The 15,047-nt window shown below is 30.6% G+C and overlaps 2 protein-coding genes across 4 annotated transcripts in view; one reads left to right on the top strand and one right to left on the bottom strand.

The window, feature by feature from the left end:
• Positions 1 to 12,592, bottom strand: part of LOC125875616 (beta-glucosidase 18-like) — a 52,564-nt gene extending 39,972 nt beyond the window's left edge. The window contains exons 1-12 of one of the 2 annotated variants that reach the window (XM_049556609.1): positions 12,309 to 12,592; positions 12,156 to 12,222; positions 11,423 to 11,481; positions 11,273 to 11,348; positions 11,100 to 11,174; positions 10,924 to 11,011; positions 10,578 to 10,830; positions 10,397 to 10,512; positions 10,029 to 10,302; positions 9,853 to 9,955; positions 9,669 to 9,777; positions 9,124 to 9,499 (exon numbers count right to left, since the gene is read on the bottom strand). In XM_049556609.1, the coding sequence (XP_049412566.1) occupies positions 9,256 to 9,499; positions 9,669 to 9,777; positions 9,853 to 9,955; positions 10,029 to 10,302; positions 10,397 to 10,512; positions 10,578 to 10,830; positions 10,924 to 11,011; positions 11,100 to 11,174; positions 11,273 to 11,348; positions 11,423 to 11,481; positions 12,156 to 12,222; positions 12,309 to 12,461 (1,617 nt within the window). In that variant the 5' untranslated portion in view covers positions 12,462 to 12,592 and the 3' untranslated portion in view covers positions 9,124 to 9,255. Of the gene's footprint in view, positions 1 to 9,123; positions 9,500 to 9,668; positions 9,778 to 9,852; positions 9,956 to 10,028; positions 10,303 to 10,396; positions 10,513 to 10,577; positions 10,831 to 10,923; positions 11,012 to 11,099; positions 11,175 to 11,272; positions 11,349 to 11,422; positions 11,482 to 12,155; positions 12,223 to 12,308 lie in introns of those variants that run through there. The other variant, XM_049556610.1, reaches the window with a different exon arrangement.
• LOC125875615 (ABC transporter G family member 9-like) overlaps positions 1 to 15,047 on the top strand; it is a 188,696-nt gene that overhangs the window by 168,466 nt on the left and 5,183 nt on the right. Inside the window, exon 1 of one of the 2 annotated variants that reach the window (XM_049556607.1) lies at positions 7,679 to 7,683. The exons of the other annotated variant lie outside the window; for it this stretch is intronic. The gene's annotated coding sequence lies outside the window, so the exon portion shown is untranslated. Of the gene's footprint in view, positions 1 to 7,678; positions 7,684 to 15,047 lie in introns of those variants that run through there. 2 annotated transcript variants of the gene reach the window in all.

The following is a 15,047-nucleotide window of genomic DNA, read 5'->3' as shown; positions in this document are numbered from 1 at the left end:
AGGAGGTGGGGAAGGAGGAGGAGTAAGAAGAGCTGAAGGGTCAGAAACGTCGACGGAGGAAGGGTTGTTGCCACCGGAGCCGGAGCTGAGAGTGGGAGTGGGGTTCGGGTCGACGACGGACGGAGGAGGAGGAAGAAGAGCTGAAGGGTCAGAAACGTCGACGGAGGAAGGGCTGTTGCCACCGGAGCCGGGGCTGGGGGTGAGAGTGGGATCCAGGTCGATGACGGACGGAGGAGGCAGAAGAGGAGCTGAAGGGTCAAAAACGACGGAGTTGTCACCGGAGCCGGAGGGAGTGGGGTTCGGGTTAGTAGACATGTTTAGTTCTTTTTGGGGAAAACAAATGAAATGAATGGGGGTTTTATAGCTACATTTTTTAAAATTATCATATAAATTGATATGGATAGACTAACAAAACTAATACCTCCTCCATTAAAACAAAATAATCGTTAAAAATTCTTGTACTTTATCAAGTCGTAGAAATATTCGTCTACATCACACCTTTTAACGTTATTAAGGACTTACTATTTTTCACTTAAAACTATGTCGAATGACTATTTTTATAAATATTTTGATTGAATTTGTGAGGAAAAAAAAATAATATTCAATGATTATTTCCACTATTTCAACATAATTTTATTTTCCAGTCAATAAAAAAATTATATTTTATAATATAATTTTTTTAATTGATTCACGAAATAACTTTATCTCTCTAGTTAATAGTATAAAATATTCATGAATTTTTCATATTCTCTTTAACACAAAATATTTTGTGCATCAAATCATCCTTTTTTTAAATGATTTTTTATTATATCAAAACGTGTATTTGCCACTCCTACAACAAGGGATATACAATGAGACAAAAAAAAAACAAATTCTTTGGACCCCTCTTGTTGTCAATTGAGCACAACATGCCTTATAATACAAGCTTCATGTATCATTCCACACTAAAGTATGTATAAGTTCTTTGAAAAGATTTCATTATTTATTTAATGAGGATTTTAATTAATTTTTATATTTTTATTTTTTTTGCCAATTTGTGATTTGTTTAGGTGTTGTAGTAGTAATCAAGAACCACCAACTTTTGATTTTGGAGAATCGGAAGAAGCTATTGTTTTACAAGGAGTTAAGATGAGCAATGATGATTCTGTTAAATCATGTATGCTCTTTTTTCTTTCTCTTCTTTTTTCGATAGTAGGGATCGAGTCAGAATTTTTTAATAAAAAAATTGATAAATTTTTCATCAGATGGTATAAATCTTTTTTTTTTGCCTCTAACCTCATCCATATTCATTTGATATATACAATGTAATTTTTCAATAAAGTTATTTGAGACAACCCCTTTTATCCTTAATTTTATTAATGTGGTATCTATAATATATTTTGTCGAGGAAGTTTGGATAAATCTTTTTTGCCCCTAACTCTGACTCTGTCCAATGTTGATGGGGTATGTTAATTTTTTCATCGAAGAGGTTCAGATAAATTCATTTTTCTCATAACTCTGTCTAAGCTTCTAGAGGTGTGTTTTGTTACATAAATTTATGGGTTTATTTAAATTCAGTTAGTCAAATAAAATAACGTTTTTAAGGCTATTAATAGTTTAAGTACAAAATTAATTATTTACGTTAAATTTAAAAATAATTTTAATTTTGATTTGTTACTTATCTACCCATTCCTAATTCTTTCAGCCCACCAAAACGTTCCAATTAACAGCAGCCCACTCTTTCCATTCAGCCGGCCCAATTCTTCTCCTAAACCCAGAGCTTCCAACGTTCACCACATCAGTAGCAGCAGCACGCGACTGCGTGCAACGCAGACACCCTTCACGCGCGCCTTGTCTTCGAGCAACATCACAGTACAGCAACACGGCGTCAAATAGACGGAAACGACATCAACTATTGCGCAAACAGCAACGAAACGACGTTGGCTTATCAAACGATTCCAAACGGCAACGTCAAAATACACGGAAAGCAGAAATTCCAACGGCTCCAAGCAGTGGACGCGTCGTCTTCTTCACCTAGTACTGTTCCAGCAAAAAGCACCTGCTGTAACCGCGTCTTTCGTCCTTGCTCCAAGGACGACCAATCGATCAAAACCGTACATCTGTTCATTTTGTTGGACGATTTGAGGCTTTTTTCGCATAAGCATCGGGGTATTCTCGACGGAATTTTGATTTTGAAATTCAAGAATATTCTTTAAAATGATTTGAAGTCTATAGTTTTAAGACAATTTTAGTGATCTGTTTCTTTAAAATGATTTGAAGTCTATAGTTTGTCTACTTCCTAAACTAGTCTTATTTCTTTTCTTAAAAATCAATTAGCCAAATAATTAATTATCGAATAATCACGTATTAACAGATATTTCGAGTGCTTTCAAACACTTTTCAAAATGCTAATATGAACCTCGAACCATCCTTTAATATTTTCATTAGATTTCTGTTTTTGATCTTTTGAAAAAATAGCTTTCTTAATTTTTCTTTAAAAACTAAGTGGCGATTCTTAAAATCAATCGAATATTTTTATTGAATAAAACAAATATTTTGGTAAACAAATTTGCATGTATTCTATAAAATAACTAATTTTAAATACCGTAATATACATATATTTACATATGTGTATGTATTGATGATAAATAATGCATTAGTTAATAGTCAAAATAGTGAAAAACACATTTTGTTTTAGTTCATTTTGCATTATTTATGGAAAGTCAATTCTTACTAGAGACTTGTCTTGAGACTAATTTTAGTGTGATAAAATAATTTAGCACTTATGCCCCAGTAGATGGGATTACCCTTATTTATAAACGACACTTTGTTGGACAAACACAGCATTAAAAAGTTATACAAATTGAATTGCAAATAGTATTATAAAACTAATCTTGAACCCATTAAAAAAGTAAACACATCTACTACACGTGTGTTTCTACCCGTACAATATGCACCACCCTTTTCCAATTTATAATTATTTTTCTTGATTTTTTTCTCAACTTCTCCATTTTCTCCCTCTCCCTCTCTCTCTCTCTCTATATATATATATATATATGATAGTTTCTTATTTTTAAATGACGTGGTATGTAATATTTATATACATTCATATTAGGCAATGGATATAATATAGATATTTGTTTTCATGAATATAATATATATTTTTTTTCATTTTTCTTCAATATGTACAATATTATTTGTTAAACAAAAACTGATATATAAAGTCTACTACTATTTCATTGGATGTGCTTATATTTTATATATTATAATCTATTATGATATTAAATATTACGATTTACGTAGTATTATATTGGCAACTTGACATGATAGATAATATTTTATTTTCACGATGAAACTATCACTAGCTAGAATTTTATAAATTCATCTACCAATGATGAGATTAGCAAAACTAGCTTTGTTATGTTGGCATAATTTTAGTACAAATTGAAAAGTTTTGCCTAGTTAGTAAAATTTGTCTTTGTTCATAAGTTATGATGTTAATTAATTATCGTTAAGTGATAAAATAATTTTATATGTATCATATATTCAAATGATCAAATTTCAAAAAGGATGAACATGATAAAACCCAAATTTGACAGTATAACCAAATCTCCACTCAAAATTATCTATTGAACTCCATACAAAATTTTTATTAATGAGAATTTTATTAAATTTTCTTATATTTATCCCTAGCTAGAATCGTACAAATCCAATAATGTTGAATGCATTTATAGATATAATAGCTATTGTGATTACGTCAAATTAATAAATATACAATACATAATAAATAGATAAAATTATTTCTATCACTTAGCCATGATTAATTAATATTCACTCCATTAATTATAACAAGTAGTTAGTACAAAATCTTGCAAATTCAGTAAAATATTGACAAACACATTTTCAAGTAAGCAAAAAACAATAATATTGATAAACCACAACTGACAAGTAAATAAACTTATATATATATATATTAAACACAATTGACCAGTAAATAAACTTATATATAAGAGAAAACTTTGGGAACTAATATGAAATAAGTAATTTGGGAGAAATAAAACTTTCCATATAAACTAATCCTCGTTGAGTTCCATGATGTGCAGGAAACAATTCAAATAGTCCTGTGGATGTCCTAAACCCACGACAAACACCACAATTGTAGATGAGTAGTATTTGACCATTCGCAAATATATATTTTGGTATGCCAAGATTGTGATAGATATATCTTTCTTGTATATTATATAATATAGTCCAAGATTCTTTGATACCATAATCTTTCATTACCCATAACTTAAAAGTGCCCCACCTTGGATGTAGGCAACTACAAAAAGCACAAAGCATTCCTTCTATTACTGAAAGGTCTCGTTTGATAAACCTCATGTTGGGAATATTACAAATTTCCTCTGGCAACTCTATCTCTTTGTACACCTCACTTGATATATTAAGTGAAATCATAAAATAATTGTTTACATTATCCTTAGATAACCAATGAAATGCACCACAAACAAATGTCAAAGGGCCATCACGATATGTAGAATTGTGAAAGATACGAGGATGGTTATCAATTTTTCTCCAAGAATCGCTCTTTAGTGCAAGAATTTTACTGGGTGGTCTGGAATCATCACCACCGTTGTTGTCGATTTTAAGAATCTTATAGTCATCACTAATCGAGTCATATCCCAATCCGAAAGTGCTACGAATTGACTCTTGGTAATCAATATAAGGAAGTTGTATTGATTCATTTGTGGACGGGTTCCACAGTAAATAGTCATAATAAAAATGCAAAAGACACAAACCATCATAACAACATAATACTTCATACCTGTTTGGTTTATTATTTGAAGGGCAACAACCAAGCTTTTGTAATGGTTGAGGAGATGATAAAGAAGAACAATAATATGAAGTTGTATGATCAGGAAGCCATCGAGTAATAAGAATTTTTTTATTATTCTTAGCATGATTGTAATGCTTTTCCTTAAAGTGGTCTGAGGTGATCAATGTCTTCCAAAATTTTGAAGCACATTTAAATCGAAGAAGAGACTGAACAGGTAATTTGATGAGAATTTCCACAATTATTTCCTCGGGAAAGTAGATTTCAATGGCCTAGATAGAATAATTAAAACAAGTGTTAATAGACTTAACTACGTGTGCAATGTTGAGCCACACAAATTATTTGCAATAAACAAATAATGAAAGAAAATTAATTTAAAACAAGAAATAATAACAATTGTGCATGATAAAACTCACCCAATCAATATCCATCTGATTTATCTCCTCTATTATATTTTTTGACTGCTTTCCTGCATTCAAAAAATTGAATTTTAGCTATAGCTAGTGTGTACTAAACTTTCGTTATGAACACTAATCTTTTGTTATGAACCATAAGGATCTATTGTATGCAATATTTGTTTCCACAACTCAAACTTGTGACCTTATAGTCTACATAGGTCACATAATTGCAACTTTATTAGTAATTACATCAAGATTCTACTTCGATAGTCAAACAAGAACAAAAAAAATATACCTTCATGGTGTAGAAACATCTCCTTGTTCTTTTTTGATGAAGTTCCACTAAAAAAGCAGTGGAAGGTCATTATTGATTTGAAAAATTTAGCCTTTTTTCCCATCTTTAGAGCTTTCTCTATTTGCAATTATGTGACCTATGAATTTCCCGTAGTTATTAAGAAGAAATAAAAACGAAAAATGAATTTATTTTAACAAATAGTAAATAAAAAGAGGAAGGAAGAACTAAAATAGGAGATTGATACTATTAATTAGGAGACGGATAACAATCAATATAATGACCAACCAATTAAGAGAAAATCATGGGATTGATATATTTAAGGAAAATATAATGTTAATTAATTGATTAAAAATTATTTGAATTCATTTTTCGTTTTATTTCTTAATTAATTTATTATTTGTTAGATATTGTACTATTCGTCTAGAAAAATATATTACAAAAACTACATATTCCAAAAACAAAATAGATTTAAGAAATAAGAATAATTATTATTATTTTAACAAAAACGATTTTCAATTTTTATTTTTTAGAAAAAACAAAATGATATCAATCTTCAGTATAAAAAAATTAAAACATAGAAAAAGGATGAAACAAGAACCAAAATAGGAAAAATAGGAGATTGATACGGTTAATTAGGAGATTGATAATAACCAAAATAGTGACCAACCACTAAATTAGATTCGATGGCCAATCTAAAATTTAAATTCAATGGGATATATGTATTTTAGTAATAAAAATATTGGATTCAAATGAATTTAACCTTATTGGATTACATATATGTTTCATATAATTAATATTTTTTTGCTCGGATTAAGATGTAATATTTTCTCATTAATAAATTATGATAGACATGAATGGTGCTTATGTACGTGGTTATTTCGTGTGGGGTTTAATAGATAATTTTGAGTGGAGATTTGGTTACACTATCAAATGTGGACTTTACTATAACTTACATAAATAGTAAGGAGTAAAATTACATCCTACTCCTATTCTTTTTCTAATTACAATAATCTCTTAATTTTTACACAATCCGAATACATAATTCATTATTCAGATACATTATGTATCAAGTTATTACGCTGAAAAAGGGAAAAAACAGAAAATTCAATTAAAATCTTAAAAATTACGCTTATACGATTTTTCTTATTGTCAATCAATCAATCGCAAATTCTAAAAGAACCAAAAAGTTCAAAACATCAAATTTCTTCTCCATATTCATTGTTCATCGAAGAACCATTCAAATTAGATTCAAATTTGATGAGATACATGATGAATAGTTGTTGGGACAAACAATTTCTTTTGTGAGTCTCAAATCTATCATCGCAGGAGATCGATGAGATAAGGAAAGTTAACAAAACCACGCTTAAGATCCTTAACAACAACATTCTTAACACTGAACTCAACATTGTCACCAGAGAGTGCCTCATGAAGAGATACATAGCTTTGGTGGATTATCTATCACTTTTATAATGTTGTCTAATCGTTTTTTAAATTGTGTTTTCGAGATAGATAGATTTATCAATGCATGGCTATTTATATAACTTGTTTAAATTGATAAGTGTTGTACTTCTACTAGATACATTAATTAAGAAATTGTTGTCCATAAGATGTTAGGTTTGAGATTGATACATTATTGTTTGGTAATTGGTATGTATCAAATACATTTAGTATAATTTTGAATTTACGTATCATGCCTAAAAAATTAATGCATGATACATTATTATACATGTAATTGTTTCAAATAATATTTTTTTGTGTGTGATACATAACACAAAGTTTATGTATCAAGTACATTTATATTAAACATGATAAACACTAATCGAAGATTCAACATCATTAGAGTTATATATCAGTATATTAAATATGAAGATACATTGCATAAAACAAAGGCTAATTATTATAACAGTGATATATTAGATCAATGATAACACTAACAAAGACTAATTTAAGAATCAAAATAAACGAGATACATTGAAAATTTGTATCTTTGATAGTGATGGTAGTGCAATGGCAGATCCAATTTTTTTCTTTTTTTCTTTTTTTTTTGTCATTTTTCAACATTAGATTTATAACTCGAGCATGCATCCTTCTTCAACATTTCTCTGCTCTCAAATTCTCCCTGATTAATGGGTCGTTTCAATCGATTTTCATAAAAGTTTTCATCATCATAATTAAATTGGGTAAGTCCAATACTAAAAAAGGGAGCAAAATCCATATGTAGCAGAAATTTGTAGATGAAATGGTTGATACATGATAAATGATATATTTGGTAGAATTTTTGTATCAAGTATCAATACTAATTAAGGCTACGTATCAAAACTAACATTTGAACACGATACATTGTGCATGATAAAATTGTAATGTATCATAATGTTGAAACAAAGGCATTATACATTAGTTTAAGAAACAAAATCAACTAGATACATTAAAAATCTAAACCCATATGTATTAGAAAAGATGAACAACCACGAAAAAACATAACAATTATATGTGTGTATGTCGTGTCGTATGTATACACTACAACAAAAATAATTTCTAGCAGCAATAAATATTGACATTAATAAAGAGTGTTAAAGTTTTTACCGATATTAGTTAAGTGTCATTAGAATCAATGTCGCTAAAGACTTTATGGACACATAAAAAGAGTGTTAATTGTCGCTAAAAATACATAATTGGCGACAATTAAAATTAATTACTACTAATGATCATTTTTGATGTAGCGATATCATTGTATCTCCACTGATACATTATCATTATTTAGAGCCCACTACACATATTTTGAGTTGAATAATGTTTTTGAGTTTAATTAACACAAATTGCTATAGATATAAAACACTCAATTCAATTTGTGGATTTTACCAAAATAAAATAAAGGATTCGGGAATTGGTTTCAATAATCTACTTACAACTAAGCAAACTTATTTTGACATATAAATAATAATGGGGAACCTTCACTCGTAACGACTAAAAAATAACTTAATTATGCTTCATAACTATAGTTTACTAATTACGATCCGTAGCTACATGATATAGGGAGGAGAGTGGCGTGCGAGATGTGGAGAGGGAGGAGAGAGGCGAGAAAGAGAGGGCAGAGAGTGGGAGAGAGGTGAATTGTATATGTATATCGGTTAGATAATTGTATAATTGAATAATACAAAGTCTAAAATTTTATACAAATATGATAAAAACTCAAAATAACGAATTGATACAAACATAAACATATGAACTTTACACAGTTATACAAATTACATTATATAAATTTATATTATACAAAATTCGAAAACTACACGTTTATACAAACTTTAAAAAGTTATACAAAAAAAGATTAAATGTATATGGTGATAAAACAGAAAAACCAAAGGAAATCATTGTCATATACAAATATAAAAATTTGTATACAAATATTTAAATAAAAATAAACATAAAACACATGTATTTCGTTATTTAAATATTTTTAAAATAAGTAAAAGGTAGATGGATTGGGTCAGCAGTAACGGAAGAGAATCTGAGTCTCCACTCACCCTGCCACACAGTCCATTCATGGTGTGAATTTAATTTATATGATGTAATTTTGACTATATAGGGGAAAAATTACTCTATTCAATGGATATTTTTTAATCCATGGACTATTTTGACTAATACATCCTATCAAACGGGTCTTAAAAGTAATATATTTTTGAAGGATATGACACTAGTATAACATTTATTTTTAAGAAGTTCAAGCAATATAGTTAATAGTACTTGTTGGAGGACTATTTGTCTGATAAATGATTTGCTTGTGAACTATACTTAAATGTAATTAACTTTCCTGTTTCTTCACCATTGAGGCTGTTGTTAGTCAAGAAATCTGTATACCATTTTGCTGAAAGCTTGGGAACTCGATTTAAAGTGGCGCGATCAACGTAGTATAGCCCAAATTTCAGCTCGTATCCACTAGTCCACTCGAAATTATCCATCAGGCTCCAAATGAAATAACCACGTACATCAGCACCCTTCCTGTAAATGCCATACAAAGGCATCAAAGATTCAGTCATTACTTCATTTTGCGTAAAGTTTTGGGTTGGTTGAGTCATGACTTGTTTATTAATTTGTCACTTCTTGACTCGTCTAAATTTGACCCAACATGTTGTTTTGGTACGAGAACATGGGAGGGGAGTACAATTACCTGATCGCTCGAGCCAATGATGCAAGATATGATTTATGGAATTCAACTCGCTTAGTATCATTTTGTAGCTCATCCGCTTGTGCAGTAGTAGGATTCAGAGAAGCGTAACCTGCAATCTACCTCATAAAACAGCTTTTCGACAAAGCATATGAATAAGCAAGGAAAACGAGGCTCGATTATTTACCATTTTCAGTGACAAACATAGGTTTGTTATGATATCTCTTCTTCATATAGTCCACAATCTCCTCCATTCCATTAGGAACGACAAAAAATCGAGACATTCCTGTCTATGGAAAACAGGATAATAAGCATATCATGACGAGAGAAAGCAGAGTTAAGGATTACGAAACAATTTCATACCGGTTCTCCAATAGAAACGCCATCTTTCTCTGCTAGAGTAATGAGATAGCCATGGATAGGGTGGTCTCCACCCGCAATGCAACTAGAATTGGAGCAAACGCAGCTAGAATGAATGCAATCTTTTGCATACAGAGTGCCATAGTGGTTTATTCCCATGAAATCAATACTATCTTTAATAAGCTTTCGTTCATCTAAGGTGAACCTCGGTAGTGCATCTAGAAGATATTTACGCATTTCTTGAGGGTAATCTCCGTGTACTAAAGGATCGAAAACCCTGAGATAAGAGGTTAATAGCATGTCAAGATTTATGCTACCGTCAATGCGTGAACGAGCTTGTAAAGGCCAAGTTTTAAGCCAGTAAGACTAACCAAGCAGCGGTAAATAGCACAGCCCTATTAGCAGCATCACGATCAAAGTCATTATTCCTTAACGGTTTATACATAAATGAATGCACAACAATTCCTATGAATCCCCCATGTTTAGGCTGCATCAAATTTGGGTAAGCTCATGTTACACTATTTGAGAAGTTATGTGAAAGCAGATCCTTACCTGAAAATGCTCGCGATATAGTTTTGCTGCCTTGGCATGTGCCAATAACATGTTATGCATTGCAACAAGAGGTTCGGTATCAGAATTTCCAGCTGAACAGTTGCCAAAAGGCGGGGAGCAACGAGCAGGAGGGTACACTCCCCTCACATAGGCCATTTCTGCAAACATGTTTGGCTCATTGATTGTGGTCCAATACTTCACTCTATCACCAAAACTCGCAAAACAAATCTGAGCAAAATACGAAAATTCTTCCCTATAGAGAAAAAATGGGACACAATTAAAAAACGGACATCCTTAAGATCGCTAGCAAATGTACCATACCTAGTATTTACTCAAAGAAACATACTGCATGACAGGATTAAGCCATCCCCCATATTTTTCCTCGAGTTCATGTGGATGGTCGTGGTGATTAAGAGTCACAAAAGGTGTTATTCCTGCAATTATACGTCAAATTTCTGTTATCTAACCACACCATCCATGAATTTACTAAGCCAAAATTTGTACTATCTGCAAACGTTACACCTTTGAGTAAGAGAGAATCAATGAGTTTGTTGTAGAACGTAACACCAGCAAGATTTACTTTACCAAACCTTCCTCCTATCACAATTCAAAAAAACGTAAACAAAATAAGTACTGATCCGATCAGGACAGCAATCGAGGGAACAAAATACAAACAAAAGCATAATGGAAAGTACTAGGAAGGACTCTGCTCCACGAGATAGAGAAACGATACGAATTCAAGCCAATAGAGTGCATTAACTCAACATCTTCCTGCAATTATTCATAGAATCAGAAAGTAAAGTTAATTTCTTTTAAGAGAACTATTCAAAATCCAGATATTCGACCTGAAATCTATGGTAATGATCATCCGCTATATCTCCAGTATCTCCATTATTTATCCTTCCTGAAACCATTTAAAAGTCGAAATTTTTTCTCAGTGTATGCATAAAAAATAGACTTCAGAAAAAAGATAACTAAGAAATGGACCTTGGCTAATTTCAACATAATAGCTAGTTCTAAATCCCCAACAAATGTGGCATCTAACACCCCTGCACGTCCAAGACTAGACATCTAGAGGGTCGACAATATAACCAACCAAGGGCGGAGCCAATAAGACTACACTGTTTATACATAGTTAAAATTATTAGGTATACATAGTAAATGTTGAACCCCTTTGACTTCTTCGTATGTTTACTTTTTCATATAATTTTGAATCTGCTTAGTAAAAATCTTGGCTCCTCCATTGCGCCCCGTGTTGGGGTTCAACATCCAGTGAACTACGAAATTGGTATGAATCTGGACAAAAACATGAAGCCATTTTGTTTCCCTAGGGGTACTTGAAACAGTTGGGGGCAATGAAGTAAGTTACTTGACTGCAGCCAACCATAGACGATAGAATGACAAGGCCGAAATTTTAACTCTAGTATGACACGAAAATAACATTCGGCCTAACTCAATCCAACAGTTCCAACCATAGACGATAGAATGACAAGGCCGAAATTTTAACTCTAGTATGACAAGAAAATAACATTCCGCCTAACTCAATCCAACAGTTAATTCACGAGGTGAGTAATTTACCGTTAGTATGACTAAAAACATCCCAATTACTCAACCCTTTTCCATCTTCAAGAAATCCCCCTTCAATCTGGAAAAAAAAAAGGGAATCAAATAATATCCAAAAAATGAAAATAATTTTTAGTGAAAAAGTGATAAATAAATAGAAGAAAATACTTGATAAGCTGAAGTAGTAGTTCCAAATAAAAACCCATCTGGAAATTCTGATTTCTTCAAATTTTTCTGTTCCTCAAATGAATTTACAAATACAAATAGTAGTAAACACAGAAAAAATAAGCAACTGAAATAATTAGTACTGCTAATCTTCATCTGGGGTTTAAAAAATTAACCCAAAATAATTAGCAACTATTTTTGTTGAGAACTAAATCCACTAATATCAACTATTTATGTGAATTGCTCTAAAAGGAAATATCAATAATTTGAAGGTAGATGGAGTTAGTGATTATTTTGTACCAAAAATAGCCTTTATACTTGCAATAGGGGAGACGAGGAGAATATTGAATGGAAAAACGTATCATCTACTGGGACCATATAATACAATTCTTAATTAAATTTTATTCATATTTTTAAAAGTCGTGCAAATTTAGCTTTTAAAAAATTATCCTTCTAACAAACGTTACATTATTCTAACATTTCTAATGACCACAAAATAAATCATATAATTGTTATGTATTGTTTCATAATATATTATATTGTATTATAATATATTGTTTTAATTAATATAATGTTTAAAAAGATTGTATTTTTCTCCGTTGTTACACAATATCACACGTTCATATATTTTATTTAAATTAATAATACAATACAACGGATAACAATCGTTTAATTAAATTATGATCTAAAAAGTTGATGTTAAAAAAAATAAAAATAAAAACGGTCATCAAGGAATAGGTATTGATGAATATAAAATCAGGGGTAGGTGAGTGTGCCTATCAATTATATAATTTCATTTTATAATATGATAAATCAAATAAACAGCTGGTCCAATAAATGACATTAAATTTCAGTACTTTTAGGTAGAATAATTGTATTTTGATTGTTGAATTGAGTGTTTATATCTTCAACAAAACAATTTGTGTTAATTATAGGGATAAGGGTCTGAAAAATACCTCAATTTTGATCGAATTTGCTGTTGCGATACTAAACTTTCATGAGGACCGATTACCTCCCTAGACTATTGAATACCGTATTTTAAACATATATTTTTGCCCACGTGGACATAAAAAATAATGCAAAATTATAAATAGTAATGTGTCCACGTGGGCACATATATACCTTTAAAATACACTATAAATAGTTCAGGGGGTAAAAAATACGGTATTAAATAGTCTAGGGAGGTAATAGATCCTCATGAAAGTTTAGTATCGCAACAACAAATCCAACCAAAGTTGGGATATTTTTCAGATGTTTATCCCTTAATTAAACTCAAAAACTCTTATTCAACTCTAAGTATTTGTAGTGGGCTTTAAACAATGATGATGTATCAGTGGACATACAATGATATACACACGACATACAAAAATATAATTGTAATTTGAATGTTTTTCTATATGTCACTTGTTTGGTTTACTAGATTGTACACATTTTGTGAAAAAACTTTTGTTATTTACTAAAAAATCGCTAAATCGATTAATATCACCCCTAATTTTATATATTTTTTAGGTAAAGTCCCATAAATATATCATCTTATAAATATCATTTTATATCAATTGCCATTGATGGACCTCTTTAGGAAATAATTGGGCCTGGGATAGTATGGGCATTGAAAGATTCCATTGATGTACCTTTAGTTTGTTTTTCCAAGCCCAAGTAGGCTAGAGTCCAACTCGGAGGCTACCTGCTACGGTAGATATCAAATTATTATATTGAAATCCAATTTCTTTACATCATAATTTGGGCAAATTACAGAAATCACATACTTTTAAGGCAAAATTTTAATTTATCCCTTAAAAGTTTATAATTACAAAAATTCCTCAAACGGATACAATAATATAAGAGTTGATACATTAATCTAATGCGCGAGATACATTAATCGTTAAGTAAGATACATTACATTTTGTACATGATACACTAATCTAATGCGCGAGATACAATAATATAAGCGCTGATACATTAATGTGATGCGCGAGATACACTAAGTTGATGTGCGAAATGAGGGATTTTGGAAATTTGTAAAACTTATAGGGGATAATAGGCTTGCCCTTATTTTCACTGCTTAGACTCTCCAAACTAGTCACTAGGATCACTATAAGACTTTTCTTAGCTTGTAACGGAGGCTCAGGGTCAGGTGTAGTACATTTGGGTACTTTTTAGTGACTTTCTGCCCTCCTTGACAGTTCATTGGCTATTTACCTCTTCCTTGACCTATTTTTGGCAACTTTTCATCTCAATTTCTTTCCCTTAACTCTTTTCGACCAATGATGCGACTTTTGACTTCTTCTTTTTTTCTTATTTCTCACTTTCTTCTTTTTCTTTCTTTTATTTCTTTCAACACTTTTCTTTTTCTTATTTTGCACAAAGTTACATCCTCTTTAATACTTCTCTTTTCAACACTAAACTCTTTTCATAGTAAAACTAAAATGTGGGATTTCTATAATTTTTCCTAATTTTAATATTGTTGTATTTATTATGCATTTTTTTGAAAAAAATTATACCCGATACGATATTTGGTATTCATAAAAAAAATGTTGAATATCATACTTAAATGTATAATTGCATATAATTTGTATATATCATTATAATACCAATAAATTTATAAATTAGTATTGGTACAAAACTAATTGTTTAGTCGTTGGAACTATCACTATTCTATCTTTATTGAAATGTTATTGTTTGTGTAATTCATTAACGACGAATATTGTTTGTATTTTATTTTGAATATTTTTAAATATATTT

This window comes from Solanum stenotomum, chromosome 9 (assembly GCF_019186545.1).
Source record: "Solanum stenotomum isolate F172 chromosome 9, ASM1918654v1, whole genome shotgun sequence".
NCBI lineage: Eukaryota > Viridiplantae > Streptophyta > Magnoliopsida > Solanales > Solanaceae > Solanum > Solanum stenotomum.
This window is presented reverse-complemented; position numbering and strand designations above follow the sequence as displayed.